This window comes from Crotalus tigris, unplaced genomic scaffold, assembly GCF_016545835.1.
Source record: "Crotalus tigris isolate CLP2741 ecotype Arizona unplaced genomic scaffold, ASM1654583v1 scf7180000024285.889131, whole genome shotgun sequence".
NCBI lineage: Eukaryota > Metazoa > Chordata > Lepidosauria > Squamata > Viperidae > Crotalus > Crotalus tigris.
This window is the reverse complement of record NW_024100458.1, coordinates 67,560-85,621: the sequence shown is the minus strand read 5'-3', so window position 1 is coordinate 85,621 and position 18,062 is coordinate 67,560. Positions and strand designations below refer to the sequence as shown.

The following is an 18,062-nucleotide window of genomic DNA, read 5'->3' as shown; positions in this document are numbered from 1 at the left end:
TGTGTTTCATCAAGGATATGGAATCTTTAAAAAATTATGTAGCATTGCTGTTATCATTATTCAAACTCTTTGCCTGGAGGAAACTTTTTGAAAAGCAAAAAATCTAAACAATGAACCTGCATACCAGGGATATCTTGATCTGTCAAATTTCTGCTCATCCTGGTCTCTGTCTTTGTTGTTGTTGTTAATTGCGAAGTCATGTCCGACCCATCGCGACCCCGTGGACAACGTTCCTCCAGGTCTTCCTGTCCTGTCCTCTACCATCTTCTGGAGTCCATTTAAGTTCACATCTACTGCTTCAGTGACTCCATCCAGCCATCTCATTCTCTGTCGTCCCTTTCTTCTATTGCCCTCAATCTTTCCCAGCATTAGGCCCTTCTCCAGTGAGTCCTTCCTTCTCATTAGGTGGCCAAAGTATTTGAGCTTCAACTTCAGGATCTGGCCTTCTAAAGAGCAATCGGTGTTGATCTCTTCTAGGACTGACCGATCTGAACGCCTTGCAGTCCAAGGGACTCGCAGGAGTCTTCTCCAGCACCATAGTTCAAAGACCTCAATTCTTTGGCGCTCAGCCTTTCTTATGGTCCAACTTTCACAGCCATACATTGCAACTGGGAAAACCATGGCCTGGACTATACGCACTTTTGTTGGCAGGGTGATGTCTCTGCTTTTTAGTATGCTGTCTAAATTTGCCATAGCTTTCCTCCCCAAGAGCAAGCGTCTTTTAATTTCTTGGCTGCAGTCCCCATCTGAGGTGATCTTGGAGCCCAGAAAAATAAAATCTGTCACTACCTCCATTTCTTCCCCATCTATTTGCCAGGAATTGAGAGGGCCGGAGGCCATGATTTTGGTTTTCTTAATGTTGAGTTTCAAGCCAACTTTTGCACTCTCCTCCTTCACCCGCATCAAGAGGCTCTTTAGTTCCTCTTCACTTTCTGCCATCAGAGTGGTATCATCTGCATATCTTAGGTTGTTGATATTTCTCCCGGCAATCTTAATTCCAACTTTTGTTTCATCTAGCCCTGCCTTTCTCATGATGTGCTCTGCATATAAGTTAAATAGGCAGGGCGACAGTATACAGCCTTGCCGGACTCTTTTTCCAATTTTGAACCAATCAGTAGTTCCATGTCCAGTTCTCACTGTTGCTTCTTGACCAGCATATAGGTTTCTCAAGAGACAAATGAGATGGTCTGGTACTCCCATCTCTTTAAGAACTTGCCACAATTTGTTGTGATCCACATAATCAAAGGCTTTTGCATAGTCAATGAAGCAGAAGTAGATGTTTTTCTGGAACTCCCTAGCTTTCTCCACGATCCAGCGTAAGTTGGCAATTTGATCTCTAGATCCTCTGCCTCTTCGAAATCCTGCCTGTACTTCTGGTAGTTCTCGATGAACATACTGCTGGAGTCTAGCTTGTAGGATTTTAAGCATAACTTTACTAGCATGTGAAATGAGTGCAATGGTGCGATAGTTTGAACATTCTTTGGCATTGCCTTTCTTTGGAATTGGAATGTAAACTGACCTTTTCCAATCCTGTGGCCACTGTTGAGTTTTCCAAATTTGCTGGCAAATTGAGTGTAGCACTTTTACTGCATCGCCTTTTAAGATTTTGAATAGGAGAGAATATAACACACCCAAACAGCACCTCTTCTGCTGCTTGAATGAATGCAGTCTAAAGTGGATTTCACAGTAGGACTTCGTAGGATTTTGTGCTACTTTCTACTGCTTTAAATCAAGTAGATTTTATATTTACTAAAACCTTGCTTTAATCGATTTCAGTTTAGTGAACTTTGGCTACAATGGACAGAATTTTCATCCAGGTAGCTTTTCTGGAAGCAATCATGTGTCTACTATTGGGGAAAGCAGTCAAGATAGTAGTCAGTGCTTCCCCTAAAAACTGGATACGCTTCTGCATTCTCTTCATGTTTGAGTTCTTGGCAAGAGGAGGCAAGTTGGAGGCAAACTAGGTGACAGCACTGGCCAGGGTCAAGAAGGGAGGCTTGGAAGGTGCTGGGAAGAATATGTTGGAAGAAAAGTCTTCATCCTGGTTCATCCAAGATGGGAATAAACATGGCAACTGCTTTGGGAAGAAGGTTGTAGTTTATTGGAGAGGAGAGCCGGACAGGAAGATGGTTCTGGCAGCAAAGATGAGAGAAAAGGACTGAGCACATGTAGGAAGTAGGTTTTTTATACCCTTTGGTGCCTTTTGTTTGGTTATTTCCTGTGTCATGTATTCTGACCTGAGTTTGGGTGTGCCTTTTGGCCTTTGTGAGTTAATCTTACCATGTTCTGCCTCAGGTGGGGTATGCAGATTTTAGGTCTTTGTCTTCCTAATCTCCTAGCTCCAACTTTCCTGAGGGTTTACATCTGCATTTGTACAGAGCTGGTTTCTGCTTGGGGGAGGCAGACTTGTGGCTATTAAGAAAAAACTGGGCATGCTTTTCTGTCTCTTTAAGATCCTTTGAGAAAATATATTTTTCTGCCCTTTTAATATTTCCTTCTCTGGGGGTGGGGGGCTGACTTCCCACAAGATTTTTATTCCTGGTAGCATTTGAAGAAAAAAGGTTTTTTCCACAATTCCTAGGGGCTGACGCTGAGACAAATCACCCTTTGAAGGGAAGGGAAAAAGAAGCAAAGAAGTGGCCACTTTGAGATCTCACTGCATTTGTCAGAACACATTGTACCACTCTGCTCTTTTTATGTGGGTTCACAATGCAATATTTATTTGTTTATTTGTTTGTTTGTTTGTTTGAATGTAGAAGCTGCCCAGCTGGGCTGCTTCAATGTTGCTTTAGTCACCTAACCACCTAACCACCTTCTATAGATACCACTGAGGAGAGGGAAACTTTGGATTTAACAGACACTTGGTTTTAATGAATACCTGTTTCTCCTGAAGGGTCTGTTAAATTGAGGTTTTACTCTTTCTAGTTTGTAATCTTATGTACTACTTAAGTGGAAACATAGTTGACTATTAATAAATAACCATTATTGACGGTTATCTGCCAGGACAAGAAGTGTGAATTCAGTTGCCAATTTTGTCTCGCTATATATCGACACGTGTGTAACGGAAAATGTTCTGTATCACTTTCCTCTTCTTCAGTTTGGTTATGATATCTGGGTTGCAAAAATCTGAACTACCCATACGTGGCAACAAAGAAACAGGACAGTCAGTCTAACTCCATGCGGCCATCTGTGATTGAGATTTTTGCAACCCAGTTAGCATAATCCTAATGCATGAGGTAAATCAGATGACTGAAATCTGGAAAAAAACTATACTATAGTACTTGCAGCCAGCTTAAGGTTAATGAATACAGATGAGCTTCTGGAAATTAGAGGTTCTTAAATTCCACTTTAGAACTTTAAAAGAGGATTTAGCTGGTCCGAGTCTGCAAATGCCTCCTTCCTATTGCAATACTCCAAGAAAAGGGAGAGGAGATAACACTGGTAAGAGTTCACCCAGCTGCTGCATCTTTTGTTGCTGTTGTTGTGACATGTAGGTGGGGAGGTTTTCTAGCTTTAATCCTCTCCTTGCTTTGGCATGAGCTCTGACATGTTTGTAGTTCCTGGACAGTTGGCTTTTCTACATTCCCTTCACAGGCAGCCTTCATTCTGTTCATAGGCCTTGCTTGTAAGCATTGTTTAGCATATATATTTCACTTCCCTTCATTCTAGCAATGTGCAGCCATGGTTACAACTATTAGAAAAGGCATTGTTGTCATGCTATCCTTTCATTAGCAATAGAGGCACCTCTGACATTTTATCAATAGCTCTGATATTTCTATAGGCAAATGCATGCAGTATATTTTAGAAATATGGAAAGGGTGCTAACAATTCCTTCCCTTCCCTTCCATTCCCTATGAGATGAATTGTATTACTCCAGGATTTGCAGTCACTTGGGCAACCCAATTCATTGAATGACGGTGTTTGCACTTCCCTATTGATCAGATGTTGGGAGGTATTGATTGGCACGCGGTGTTCCCTGCCTATTCTCTGCTTTCTAAGATCTGCAGTGAGGAAGACAAACCACAGAAGACAATTTGAGGAAGAAGAAAGGGTCCTTATATTTAAGTGTTCATTTACTCCTTTTCCTTATGCTTTTAGACTGTAGTATAAAGGTTTTTATTTTGAGCAGCAGGTATTATTACCCTCTTTGCATGTGGAAGCTTACAGTGATTAATTTCTCTTTTTGTGCGTTCATAAGTTATCTGGCATTTTAAGAAGTTGCTCACTGAAAGAACACATGCAATGATGAAAGTGCCCCCTCCAGACTTTAAATGCAAATAATAACTGACTGGCAGTCTGAGGTGAGAGAGGTTTACGAACAGTTTCAGCATCTCTTCTGCTGCAGCCTCAGTTGAATGTCATAGTCAGACTCTGCAGGACTTTGAAGCAAAAACAAAAAAGTGCCTTGGATCATGTAGGGCATTCCACAATACTGACTGAAAATCCTTCAAAAAGCTCATTCCCCTCCCCCCCCCCCAGGATTGTTCATCTGGTTTCTGCACAATCTCAGGAAAAGATGTGCTTTGTTTATGCTGGATTTGTTTCATTTTTTGAAAACAATGTTTCTCTAAATCTTACAGTGCAAATGCAGAGGGCATAGGATGGTGGGATATACAGTTATCTAGTCAATAAATAATAAATAATATTTGCGCTAGACGATGTTTGCTCAAGCTTTTTTCATTTAATATAAACAATTATTGATTCAGTTTTTTAGTCCGTGCACAACTGGTTTAAATATATATTCAGTAGCTATTACCAGCTTGATTTATTCCAGATGTTAGATTTCAAATCTTATAATTCACAGATTTACTATGACTTAATCTTGATGTGTGTGTCTATGTTCATGTGTATGTGTGTGTGTGCATGTGTATATATGCACACACACATAAGCACACACATATGTATATAGAACTATATAATATTTGTGTAAGAGAGTTTCTAATTCAGTCAGTTTGAAACCAAATGTTAAAAGGAATTCAGCTGATCTGTTTTTGTTCTGGACAGTTACAGGTTCATGTTCTTAAATATGAATAGTCGATTTTACCTAATTAAATAGGTAAATAGGAGCTGCCCAGAGTCACTTGCCAATGTAAGATGAGTGGCATATAATTTTAATATTTTTTTAAAATAAAATTGTCATTATTCTCCTACCAGGGTGATCTACCCCAGTGTTTCTATCCTATTATTTCGACTTCTTTATCAATCATGATAAAGTGAAGGCAAAGTGATGCCTTGTATGTAGGTGATTGGAGGATTGCTAAACCATGTAAAGAGAGTCAACTTGCAAGGTTTCAGCTATGTTATAATTGACATTCTTTTATTTAGGGACAATCCATTTAGGACAGGGGTCTTCAAACTTGGCAACTTTAAGACTTGTGGACTTCAACTCACAGAATTCCTAGCCAGCCCTGGACTGGCTGAGGAATTCTGGGAGTTGAAGTCCACAAGTCTTAAAGTTGCCAAGTTTGAAGACCCCTGATTTAGGATAAGCAAAATCTTCCAGTAAAGACCAGAATGTTACTTTGTGAAAACTGAACAGTTCCCCCTCTTTTTTTTTTGCTCTTTTACAGATGGGACATTAAGGAAGGTGATGAAATGCCCTTTTTAAAAGATGAACTTGATGATCAAGTGAGTTAATGAAATATTTGCCCAGATATAGAAACAGACAATATAATCCCTGAACTGAATTCATAGCTATGGCATGGTTTGTTTTGAGCTATATTATGTTGAATAAACTGGAGTATCTGGAATCATTCGTAATGTAATTAAACCAACAGGTTATGAACCTAAGATGCCAAATCTTACTGTAGTATGACTCCATTCAAGAAAACGTATCTTAAAGGTTGTCTAAGCAAAATCCAGGATAAAGATAGTTGCTGGGACTTTGAGATTTTTGTCAATAAAATCAGCAATCATAAGGTTACTTGGTCCTGGTCTTAGTCACTAAGGTACGATGCATTAGATTTCAATTTAAATTATAAAAATATTTCCAAACATACATGGAGGTATATTAGCAAATGCATATTTTGTGAAGATTCATATTAGCATTCATTCTTTTCTTTTTTTGTTTGAACAGCCCATAATGCTAAACCATAAATCTTGGTTTCATGTCTGGGTTCATATTTTGATTGACACAATCACATTGTTTCTTCATCCCAATATTTTTGTGGAAATATATTGGATAGGTGGAACAATACAACATGGGTTTTTTGGCTTAAAGTTGGCATATAAATGGAATGAATAATGAAATGAATGAATGAAAACAGAACACTACGGAATGTCAGGACTGGTATGGAAATAAATCAGTCACAGACTTGTCTGATAAAACTTGTTCCTCTTCTATAACATCTTTTAGACCAGGGGTAGTCAACCTTGGCTCTTTTATGACTCGTGGACTTCAACTCCCAGAATTCCTGAGCAAGCTGGCTCAGGAATTCTGGGAGTTGAAGTCCACGAGTCATAAAAGAGCCAAGGTTGACTACCCCTGTTTTAGACAGACTCTTTACGGCAGGGGTGTCAAACTCACAACGTCATGTCACATGTTGCGATGTATCATGACTTTTTTTGCGGTTTTGTGGGTGCTGTTTCACCATGATGCATCTGGCTGGCAGTTTGACATCCCTGCTTGAAAGGAAGACTCTCTTAAAATTAAAATTAACTTCTGGGTCCACTGTTCAAAAATATCTTTCAGGTGTTCATCACCTTTTTCGTGTAATCTAATCTTTTTTTTGTGTGTAAAGAAAGTGTAAAAAAAAATTTTTTTTAGTTCCCTCCAGTGTCCACCCATCAAAGTCCCATCCTATCCTGTTTTTAAAAAGAATTCAAAAGCATCTTCCCATGGGAACGATTTTTAATTAATTTCAAAATCTTATTTCAAATCCACCTCGACTCTTAGTCCATTTGTAACTTTCCAAAACCTTCTAATCATCCTTTTGCAGTTTATCCCAATTTTTTTTTTTTTTTAAAAAATATATATTTAAAACTAGTATTTAAAACCATCATTATGGATTGAAGGAAATTCATTTGGTATTTTCAGATTTGTTGATCCAAAAGTTTCCAATAGCTGAAAAGAGCCAACAAGTTACTTCAGAAAGTGATTAGAAAAGGAAGTATGCAAACCCAGTGTTTATTCCCTTGTCTCCCATAGCTTTAAACCTGCTGGAGACTGCTGCCTTGTGGTCTCCTCACAAGAAGCTCCTGTCTGGAGTCTTGTGGGTGATCTCAAGTCCTCCTTTTGTCCAGAGAGAAGCTCTTTTACTCACCAGCTCTTCATTTCACCCCAGTTGTCAGGTTCACTTTTAGTTGAGCCATCTTTATTTCTCTATTTCTTTCATAGAAGCAATGATTGTGCTGGTTATGATGAAGAATGAAGTAATTTCTTTATATATTTTTTCTTTTTCTTCACTATATTCTTATTTTTTCTTTTCTATTTTCCCTTTCTTTTGGCACTTTCTACTTTTTCTTTTTTTTCCCCTTCTTTTTTTAGTTTGCATTAGTTTTTTCGTAAGTGAATTTTTAAAATAAAATTGCTATTTAAAAAAGGAATTGCAGGATGGCTATTTCTGCTGCTGCTATTATAATTAATTACATCTGCTTTTTTAGCCACAAGGCAGGTAATAAAATACTAGTAAGTAAAAATAAAGCACATATTACACATTATTAAAAATGGATAAAGTCATACATATTATATCAATCTAAAAAGCCCCAGTAAAATTGGAAAGTCCCCAGGGAATTTCACAGTTTGAAAGCAACACAGTAGAAGATCTCTCTCTCTCTCTCTCTGTCTTAAAAACAGATCTTAAAAATGAAGACTGCTTTAAGATTCCTGCTAACCTTAACATCTGGACTTTAATGTGTCAAGGCAATTGCTTAGGCAGTTAGGTTTTAAACTGTGTATTGTTTTAAGAATAAAAACAACTTCTAAAATAGGGCCCAGAAAGCAGGGCAGATAAATGTGTGTAACCTGGTTCTGAATTCATATAGCAGTTATAGCAGCCTAGCAGTTGTATTTTGCAAAAAATGAAAATGTCTGGACTCTAATCAAGCTTCATATAGAGCACAGTGAAGCAAATTAAGTCATTAAAGCAAGGGAAATTATTGCCATTTTTGCAATTGGGGAGGTGATGGCAAACTAGGGAAATTTGCTGCCACAGCTATCTGACCCAGTGGATCAGAAAAAGTGGTAGGTAAAAACAAGTAATATTATAGTTCTTTCTAAATAACTTGATCACATCTATTGTAACTGGTGAAGTCATTGGACACCAGTGTCTACTCTGCCATAGTGCTACGGAATAGTGCCAGCAATCGCAGCTGATGTGAAGAGATGATTAAACCATGTTAGTTAATTCCTCATATGCATTTTGAGGTAAGTTGCTTTGAATGCACAATCATTACTGTTCTCATATGTATTGTTCACCATCCAGTTATGTGCTTAAGATGGGCAGCTATATTTATTTTTATTTCTAAATGAATTTTAAAAATAAAATTTCCGGATAAATTATTAAGCACACTGTGTTGGAGAATAAGGAGTGTCAATAAGATATTGATCATCACTTGCACTTTGATATAAGGAAATTTGGTTGCTCTACTTGAGTTTTCCACACCAGTAATAAAGGTGAACTTCACTTCCGGTAGATAATTACAGCTGACAGCAATAGTTTTGAGTGGGTCACTTGTTTCTTTAAATCAGTGGTTCTCAACCTGTGGGTTGGGACCCCATTTGGGGTCAAACGACCATTTCACGGGGGTCGCCAAACAACGCAGTCCGCCATTTTTTCCCCTTTTCCTTAGCTGTGCTACTCCCTTTTATTCTATTGGCTTTTGAAAGCCAATAGAATAGACTCTCTTGAATAGAGTCTAATTCTATTGGCTTTCAAAAGCCAATAGGAATTGTCCAGGCTGTCTCTGCCCTGCTGAGCCCGCCAAAAGTCCCATTCTGCAAACAGTGCTGCACCAGTTGAGTAGTCCTTGACTTACGACCAGTTGAGTAGTCCTTGACTTACGACCGGTTGGGGGGGTCGCGGCATTAAAAAGGTTGAGAACCACTGCTTTAAATGAACAGCACAATAAGATTTAATTAAGTTATTTATTTTTTCTCCTGTCATTTTAGCGATCAATTAACATGGAAGAACAAAAGAATCTAACTCTGGTCAGCGAAGAAGGGAAAGAGCACCATTGCCTACCTGGACTAGAGAATTATATAAAGCTAAAAGAATCTAATATCCCCGTGGCACAGACCAAAAGAAATGAAATGGACTCAGGTTCAAGGGAAGCCCAAAGCCCAAATGAAAAAACCAGAAGGGGCCTTATCCAAGATGTCAGTAGAGATGAGACTGAGGTAAATCTCAAACTCAAAAAGGCAATATCCGGACCTGATTTGTCTCCTAAGACTAACTATAAGAATAGCTGCCAGGAAATATCCAGAGTGAAGGCTTCTAGGGACGTAATTCAAGAACTCCATGAAAATTGCTTAGATAAAAACACATGTTCTGAAAGGCACCCGGAGGAGGATTGTCCTGACAACTTTATCAAGCTGCCAGATGTGATGGAAACAGGTAGCAGGGGCCAGGAATTGTCAATAATAAGACAAACAGAAGAAATCCATATTGGAAGCCTCAAGAAGCAGGTAGCTGTTGGGACAGAAAAGAATAGTACAGCCTGCCTTGCACACGGGGAGGAAAACAAGACTTCCTTTGGAGAAATTCAAGGGATAAGGAATGAATGTGCACCAGAAGGAACAAAAATTTGCAACTTGAAGCAAGACAAGCCTGAGTCATGCAATAAGGCAGTACATAATTAATCTAAGAATGAATTGAGCTCTCAGCGGGCTGAAGGTCAGTGAATCCTCACTGTGTGGCATTTTGTTCATTTATATAGATTTATACTGTATACTATCTTAAGGCTCAGGGACAGCAACCTACTGACACTCAAAAGAGATGGGATGCAGTCCCCCACAATGTTTTTTCTAAAGCCTATTTATATGAGCCATCAAAATGCAAGGTCTGAATAAATATGCGGTTGTAAAAACATTGAGATTTGAGGGATGAGGAAGTATGCTACTTATTTGGTTTAAACTGAGGTGACATGGCTTACAGATTCAGAATACTCCAAGATATGTCATGTTTGATGAAGACCATGTCTACAAAAACGCAGCAACAATGATGAAGACTTAGAGATCAAAGCTTAGGAGAAACGTAGATGCTTATGCTAGAGAATGTATCTTCCAGAGGTGATAGGATAACTATGTTAAGTGTATGGAAGCCTAGGAGGCAGCTGATAAAAGAATTATTATTTTGCAGGGTAAGGTACAAACCAGTAGGGCAAATATTAGGAAGATCGTCCTGATGGAAGTGGAAGTGAAAATTGTAAGAGATTTTTTTCAGCAGAGGCTGGCTGCCTTCCTGCCAGAGTTCTTGTTACAATGCTTTTTGTTTTGGTGAAGATTGCACTAGTTGATTTTTGAGTTTTCTTTCAAACCTGGGCTGGTTTAAATAAATGATTAAAAAAAAAAAAGCTTTAAGCTTTATATTTGGCCCGTTCTGCTTATTTGCAGAAGGAAAATATTCCATGAAAAAAAAAGAATCAAATGTGAGAATAAAAAGAAAAATGCTTTCCCTTAATTTTTTTTAAACTTAGATGATTTAGTATTTCTTTGACTGCTCAGAAATTACTTGGTATTTTACAATTAGCATTTTATGGCTAGATAGAACATCTAGCTTCTTTTTTTTAATTTTTTTTATTTTTAACCAACAAGACAAAACAGAACAAAGCAACACATAACACACATACACACACAATATATACCTCCTTTTTTTTACAGCAATTACGTAACGGTAATCTAATATTTACATTTCCCCTTATTCTTCTTTAAATATTTGTCCTTATAGCCCCATTATTTCTTATTTACATTTTTCTTCCTTCATGTGTACACATATTTTCACTTTTGACCTTTCCATATTTATTCTCCTCTATTATTTCTAGTCTCCAACCAGACATACACCTTGTTCCATACTATATAATACTCTGTGTCTTCCTTTTCTTTTATCTCTTTTGTTAATTTGTCCATCTCAGCACAGTCCAGGATTTTTTCTTATTACTTCTTCCTCTGATGGTATATTCTCATTTTTCCAGCACTGTGCATATGCTATTCTTGCCGCCGTTATTATATGTAAAATTAAGTACCATATTTCTTTACTATATTTTCTATTTAAAATACCCAACAAAAAGATCTCTGGTTTCCAGTCTACAGGTTGGTCTATTATTTCTTGGATCCATTTTCTTATTGTAGACCAGTATTTTTTTGCAACTGGGCATGTCCACCATAGATGATAATATGTTCCATGTACTTTTTTACATTTCCAACATGTTGGCGAGTTATTCTGGAACATCTTGGCAAGCTTTGCAGGTGGAAGATGCCATCTATAAAACATTTTCAACTGGTTTTCCTTGAATGCCGCTGACATAGTCAATTTTATATTTATTTCGCATATTTTTTCCCATTTCTCCAATTCTATATTATATCTGAATTTTTTTGCCCATCTAATCATCGTGTCTTTGACAACCTCGTCTTCCATTTAATATCTCAATAGGTATTTATATAAATTGCTAATTAATTTTATTTCTGTTCCATGTATAATTTTATCCAATTCTTGCGGCTCTTTTTGAATTTCATATAATTTTTTGTCCTCTGTATATTTAGATCGAATTTGTGTAAATGTCCACCAATCAATCTCTCTGCCAATGTCTTGTTCCAATTCTTGTTTTGTTTTCAAATTTCCCTGTTCATTTACTAATTCCTTGTATCTAATTATCTTATTTATATCCAATAGATTTGGGTATTTCAAAGCTTCTGTTGGGGATAACCACATTGGAATTCTTGTATAATGTTTTTGTTTTATTTTTTCCCAAGTCTGTAGCAATGCATTCCTAACTATGTGTCTTTGAAAATATCTGTGTATTTTATGTTTTTCATCCCATAGGAATGCATGCCACCCTGCTTGCAAATCATGTCCTTCTATTGTTAAGACTCTAGTATTTTTCAAATCCATCCAATCTTTTAGCCAAGTTAAGCTTGATGCTTGGTAGTATATTTCCCACTCTGGTAACGCCAATCCCCCTTTATCTTTCGTGTCTTGCAAGAGTTTTAATTTAATCCTGGGTTTTTTCCTTTGCCATATAAATTTAGTGATCAATTTATTTAATTCTTGAAAGAATGTTTTCCCTAATTTTATTGGAATAACCTGGAACAGAAATAATATTTTTGGCAATACATTCATTTTGACCGTAGCGGTCCTCCCTAAAAATGAAATTTGCAAATTTTCCCAATTTTCTAAATCTTTTTTTAACTGGTGTAGTATTTTATCATAATTGTCCTCCTTAATCGAGGAGCATTTCGCTGTAAGCCAGATCCCTAAGTGTTTTATTTTCTTGGTTATACTTATCTTTGTTTTATCTTCCAATTCCCTTTCTTGTGCCTTTGTAAGATTTTTTGTTATTAATTTGGATTTATTCCTATTAATCTTAAGTCCGGCTACCTCACCAAATTCTTCTATTTTTTGAATCAATTTAAAGCCGGTTTCTAATGGATCTTCCAAAATAAATACCAAGTCATCAGCGAAGGCCTGGACCTTATATTCTTCCTTTTTAATTTTTAAACCCTTTATTTCTTGGTCCTCTCTGATTTTTGTAAGAAGTATTTCTAATTATAAAATAAATAGAAGAGGAGAAAGTGGGCATCCTTGTCTTACTCCTTTGGTTATATCAATTTTTTCTGTCATTTCCTCATTTATAATTACCCTAGCTGTTTGTTTAGTATATATTTTCTCAACCATCTTTCCAAATTTTGTCCCAAAATCCATATAGTACAATTGTGTTATAATAAAATTCCAATTCAAATTATCAAATGCCTTCTGGGCATCAAGAAAAACCAGCGTCATCTAGCTTCTTTTTGATTTTACATGTTTCCACATAAGATGGCCATTTCTCTTCATACTGATACCCATCACTGGAATTCTTGCATAAGATTTCACCTGCAGAACTATTAGGAGTGGTTTGTTTTTAAAGTAGAAAAATGTTTGTTTTTAAAGTAGAAAACTCTTTCATATTTGAGCCTAACCCATTAGTTTTTTTTTTTTTTTTTTGCTGCCTAGCTAGCATATTGCCCCAACTTCATTTCCTAGGAGACTAAATGCACATTTGCTTCACTGTCAGTTCTTCCATCCATCAGAGGCATTTTCATATACCAGTAGCATGCTGACTTCTACTTATTTATTTATTACAATGTTCAAATGTTTAAACTGCCCAGTAGCCAAAAGAACTCAAAGAGTTTCTTTTTGAAGAAAAAGATATACAATAAAGTCAATAAAAGAAAAGAAAACATGTTAGGGAAAAAGAGTACATGTTTTGGAGTCAAACATTTTGGTGTAGCCTTAGAAAAATCTCAAATTCAATAGAAATTCTTATATTTGTAAAAACAAGGAACTGACACAAGCTGAAATTGACAGATTAATAAGAAGTAACCAAAAAGAAATGAAACTGATAGATTTGCTTATGTCTAATTAAGTTTTCTCTATTAATTTTGTATCAGTAGCCACCATAATAGTGATAGCATCAACACGATCATAATAATGATGTGATTATATACTGTATCTGTGTCATGAGATCGGATACAAATTCATAAGTTGGAACATTTGGGAGATGATATCATGATATGTCTATGGAGATTCTCAGTCATCCAGGTCATGGTTGTTCCAAAGATGCTTTTTTAATGAGGCAACTGGATTTTCTTGTTTTTCTTTGAAGATGTTTCACTTCTCATCCAAGAAGCTTCTTCAGCTCTGAGAAAAACAAGAAAGTCCAGTTGCCTCACGAAAAAGCATCTTTGGGATATCATGATATATGTGTTATCATTTACCCCCACCCCTGGAATGCCACATTTGGTTTGTGTGTCTCTCCTATATCATAGGCCAAACAATCTTTCCCCATGCAATGTGGAGGGGAAGGTTTCTTAGAAGAGGGGGGTACAAAAAGTAGACTGTCTCATATTACAGAAAATAATGGCAAGTACACGACATGGCAGGCAAACAAAAGAAAGAATATTCTCCTTCATGTAGCCTATAAAGTGCGACACAATCGTGACTTATAGTTTTAACTGCTGATTTGTTCAGCACTTCAGCATGATTTAGGGACCAGAGAAGGGAAAGCCATTTATGTTCTATAAGTGAGAAAAAAAGATGCTCAAGCATCTTAATTTTGATTTTCCTAAGCCAAAATGATTAACTTAATACCAAAAGCTGTTCTTTGTGGCCCCCACAAACCAAAATGGTTTCAATCACTGTAGGGCAAGAATTACAAAGACAAACTCTCTTATGAATCATAAGATAGGTTTAACTCATTTTAATGAAATGAAGGGGGGAAAAAATCAGGCACAAGGTATTGTCAGGTGGAAGCAATCAGAACCACTCATGGTTATGCCCAAGCAGATATTTTATTGTTGAACACCTTTATTACAAGAATCTCACCAATTGTCTGCCTTCCCTTGGTAAATGGCAGACAGAGAACTATGGGTTTGATCTCAGATGCTTCCTCCCCTGAACAGACTCTAACTGAAAAGTCTCTTACTCCCTCTGGTGGGGCCACTTCTCCTTCAGCCAATGGTTCCACCACCGCTTCCTGAATTTTGCATCACTATGTGACTCACTATGGCCTTAAGTCTTCCCAAACAACGATTTAATAAGTATGGCCTCTGGAACCCCAAAGTTAACATTCTTGACCTAATCAAAGTGTAGCATTTCACAATGTCATGCTAGCACTTTAAAAACTGAGCCAAGAACTCAAAGAACACAATTTTATACAAGATAACTGGAAATTGCAATTTGGGGTTATTTACATTTCACAATGTAAATTTTACTGAAGCCAAACCCCACAGAAAAATATCTTCTTTCTTCGTATCTAGATGATTGCTTGGGAAGATTGCTATATTATTACCCATCATTCTTAATTATCCTGTAAATTGTAGCTTCATGATGTCTGGAGAACACTCAGAGAAAAGGTGAGTCTGAGGAATCTCTGCTTCACCTGAGGCACTGGATGAATTCCTTGCTCAGGACCACACAATGTCATTATCTCTAGTTTTTTCACTGGTGCTTTGTCTCCCAGAAATGTTATTATCCTCATTGTTCCCCTCATCTTCTGCTTCAGATTGACAAGAAATATGTATGTATCCAAAATGAAAACCTAGAATCTTTTGCAAGAACTCCAGAGGAGTGCTGAGAACTTATAAAGGAAAAAACCCCACAGAGACTTTGTCATTTTTCAAAAATGATTAATTTCAAGAATCAGGCTACACAGCTGGGGAAATTTCTAAAATACCCTGGAACTGACTTCAGCCTTCTCTCCTGGTGTAAGCAAGAACAATACAGCCAAAGCCTTGCACAGAATGAATCTGAGGATAAATGTACAAGATCAGCTTTAGAATAAGAGGGAACATAGAAGGTTAGTGTGATTGAGCAACATAAATGACTTGTCTCAATAAATACAAGAAATTGGTTGTTTTGCCTCTCCACAGTGAGCTTCTGTTTTAGAGAATGTGAGTAACAACACAATCCCTTGCAGAATTTATCTGGAGACACAAGTGTGATTTGATTTGACCAAAAATGTTTGAAAATGACTGAATAATTCAAAGAAAAAAACTCTGAAACAAGAAACACAGCTCCAACTGTGCTTCTCCAAATATTCTGCTGATTTTTCATCATAGTTAGCTGGAAATTTATACACACATATAAAGACATGATTGTTAAATTTTTTATTGATTTCTACTAACAAATGCTGGTTTGACCCATCTGGCATTTCATCTAACTTTCCTTTGTGATTACTGAGCATTAAACATCTGTCAGCAAGATGCAAACTCTTGCATTTGAAACATAAATACTGCTAAGTGCTAATTCAGCAACTCTGAAAAAGCATTGCAGTATCCTGAAGAGAAATCCATTTTCCTATCCTCTCTTCCTTTCTGGTCTTCAGCCAAACAGCTCTTTCATGCACATAAATATCAAAGCAGAATCAGTTGATCTTCCCTCCTTATAAAAAATCTTAGAAGCTGCTGGTAACTTTACAGCTTGAAAAAAAATTACTTATTCTTGGGATTACAATTTCCAAGTTCATACTTTCTTGAAATACATTTGAACAGTTGTGGCATAATGTTCTAAATAAATATGTACTGTAATTCTCTGATTCCAGCTGTGCAAATGTAGGAACAGAGAACAAGAGAAAACTAGCCATTATTTATAACGAGCGTGTCCAACCCTCGGCCCACATGCTGTATGCGGCTCTGGACTTGTAATGCAATCCCACAAGATGGTAAACTTTTAACATTATTATGTGATTTATATATACTGACTATATATTTTATATGCAGCCCAAGACAATTTCTCTTCACTCAGTTGTAGCACAGGCAACACAAAAGTTTGGACGCCCATGATTTATAACTAAAGTTCTTCCAGCAATTAGGGTGTTTTCCCACTTTTATTCTGAGCTACAGTAGAAACAAATCCTACAACATTCTGGAACCCTAGTCACAAAATTATGCTTTTGACCTGCCTTATGTGAATTTTTAGTCACTCTCCTGTGATCTATAATGCAAATCAAGATCTGTTAGTGAAAGCTCAGAAGCCAAGAAGCAGTTTATTGGGGGGGGGAGGGAGTCAAGAACCTGAGGGGAACTAGAGCATAGAACAATATAGACTCAACACTGGTTCACAGAGAATTGCATACATAGAGTAACTGGCAATACAACCACTTGGAGTTTCTTAGTCTTAAAGAGGTTTTGGACTAAAGGGCTCTACTCCCTGTGTGGAGGACATAGAGTATAGGGCAGGGGTCTTCAAACTTGGCCCTTTTATGACTTGTGGATTTCAACTCCCAGAATTCCTCAGCCAGGCATGCTGGCTGAGAAATTCTGGGAGTTGAAGTCCACAAGTCATAAAAGGGCCAAGTGTGAAGACCCTGGTATAGGGTGATCTACTTGCAGAACAGATGTCAACTAGATTTTGCATCCTCTTTAAGGGTACAAAGGTCATGAGATGACTCTTCTCAAGATATATTTTTAAGGTCTATGCTTCCCTCAAACATTATACATATTCTTTCCTCTAAAGAACAAGATCCATCTGTGATAGGGAAGAAGGGGAAGTCAGTAAAATGGAATAGATGATTATTCAAGGTATTTGAATGATATGATATTTGATATCATGATATTTCAGGTTAGTGGTTTCCCTTTCTTTGGTTTTGTTGCATGCATGGGGATCATTTAGTTAATCATTTAACCAATGCCAAGATGATGTTCACATAACTAACAATTTTATTAATGATTCATACAAGTAAATAGGAAATGTGGTGGGCTTGATCTTGTTTAGAATCCTAGTTGCATAGGGTTTCTTATTTAACCACCCCTTTACCTATCAATGCTATTTAAATGAGACTAAGAAATTTTATTCTAATAAATATACTGTAATAAAAAAAAACCTCCATATTTCTGATAAGGACTATTGCAGATGATAAAGTTTAACCTTCCCTGTCCTGTCCTCTGGATTCCTAATCTTCAATGGACTTCTATGACTGCAATTTACTTTTCAAAAGCTACTTATGCCAAGGCTAATTGTGTAGGCACCTTCTCATCTTCTTCAAAGGAGATTACTATATGTATATCTGAAATTGCTAACTCTTCAAAGTTTTTAGGTCAGGAAATCGACTCCATAGGAGACTAGAATTATACTTTATTAAGATACTATACTGAGACTATATTATCAGAATATCAATCAAGTCTGTGATTTTTAATCCTGCTCTCTGTATAGCTCACTGAATTAGGGAAGAGTCAGTCTAGGTCTCTTCCTAATACTTTCTTCTTTCCCAGAGGTCAAGACATGCTTCTGTCCTTATTTTTGTTATCGCTGTTGGTTATTTCCCCTCAACTCTCACAGAAATGAAGCCAAAAATAATCTGTGAGGGACATATCAAAATGGCTTTCAGTTTGATTGATTAAGCACATTCTATTTTGATCTGGAAAAAAA

At 36.9% G+C, this 18,062-nt stretch overlaps 1 protein-coding gene across 3 annotated transcripts in view; it reads left to right on the top strand.

Annotated features, from left to right (window-relative positions):
• CCDC9B (coiled-coil domain containing 9B) overlaps positions 1-16,716 on the top strand; it is a 74,909-nt gene extending 58,193 nt beyond the window's left edge. For all 3 annotated transcript variants that reach the window (XM_039323849.1, XM_039323851.1, XM_039323848.1), the window contains 3 exons: positions 5,571-5,628; positions 9,110-9,833; positions 15,199-16,716. In XM_039323849.1, coding sequence (XP_039179783.1) covers positions 5,571-5,628; positions 9,110-9,799 — 748 coding nt within the window. In that variant the 3' untranslated portion in view covers positions 9,800-9,833; positions 15,199-16,716. The remainder of the gene's footprint in view (positions 1-5,570; positions 5,629-9,109; positions 9,834-15,198) is intronic.
• Positions 16,717-18,062: the final 1,346 nt, after the last annotated feature.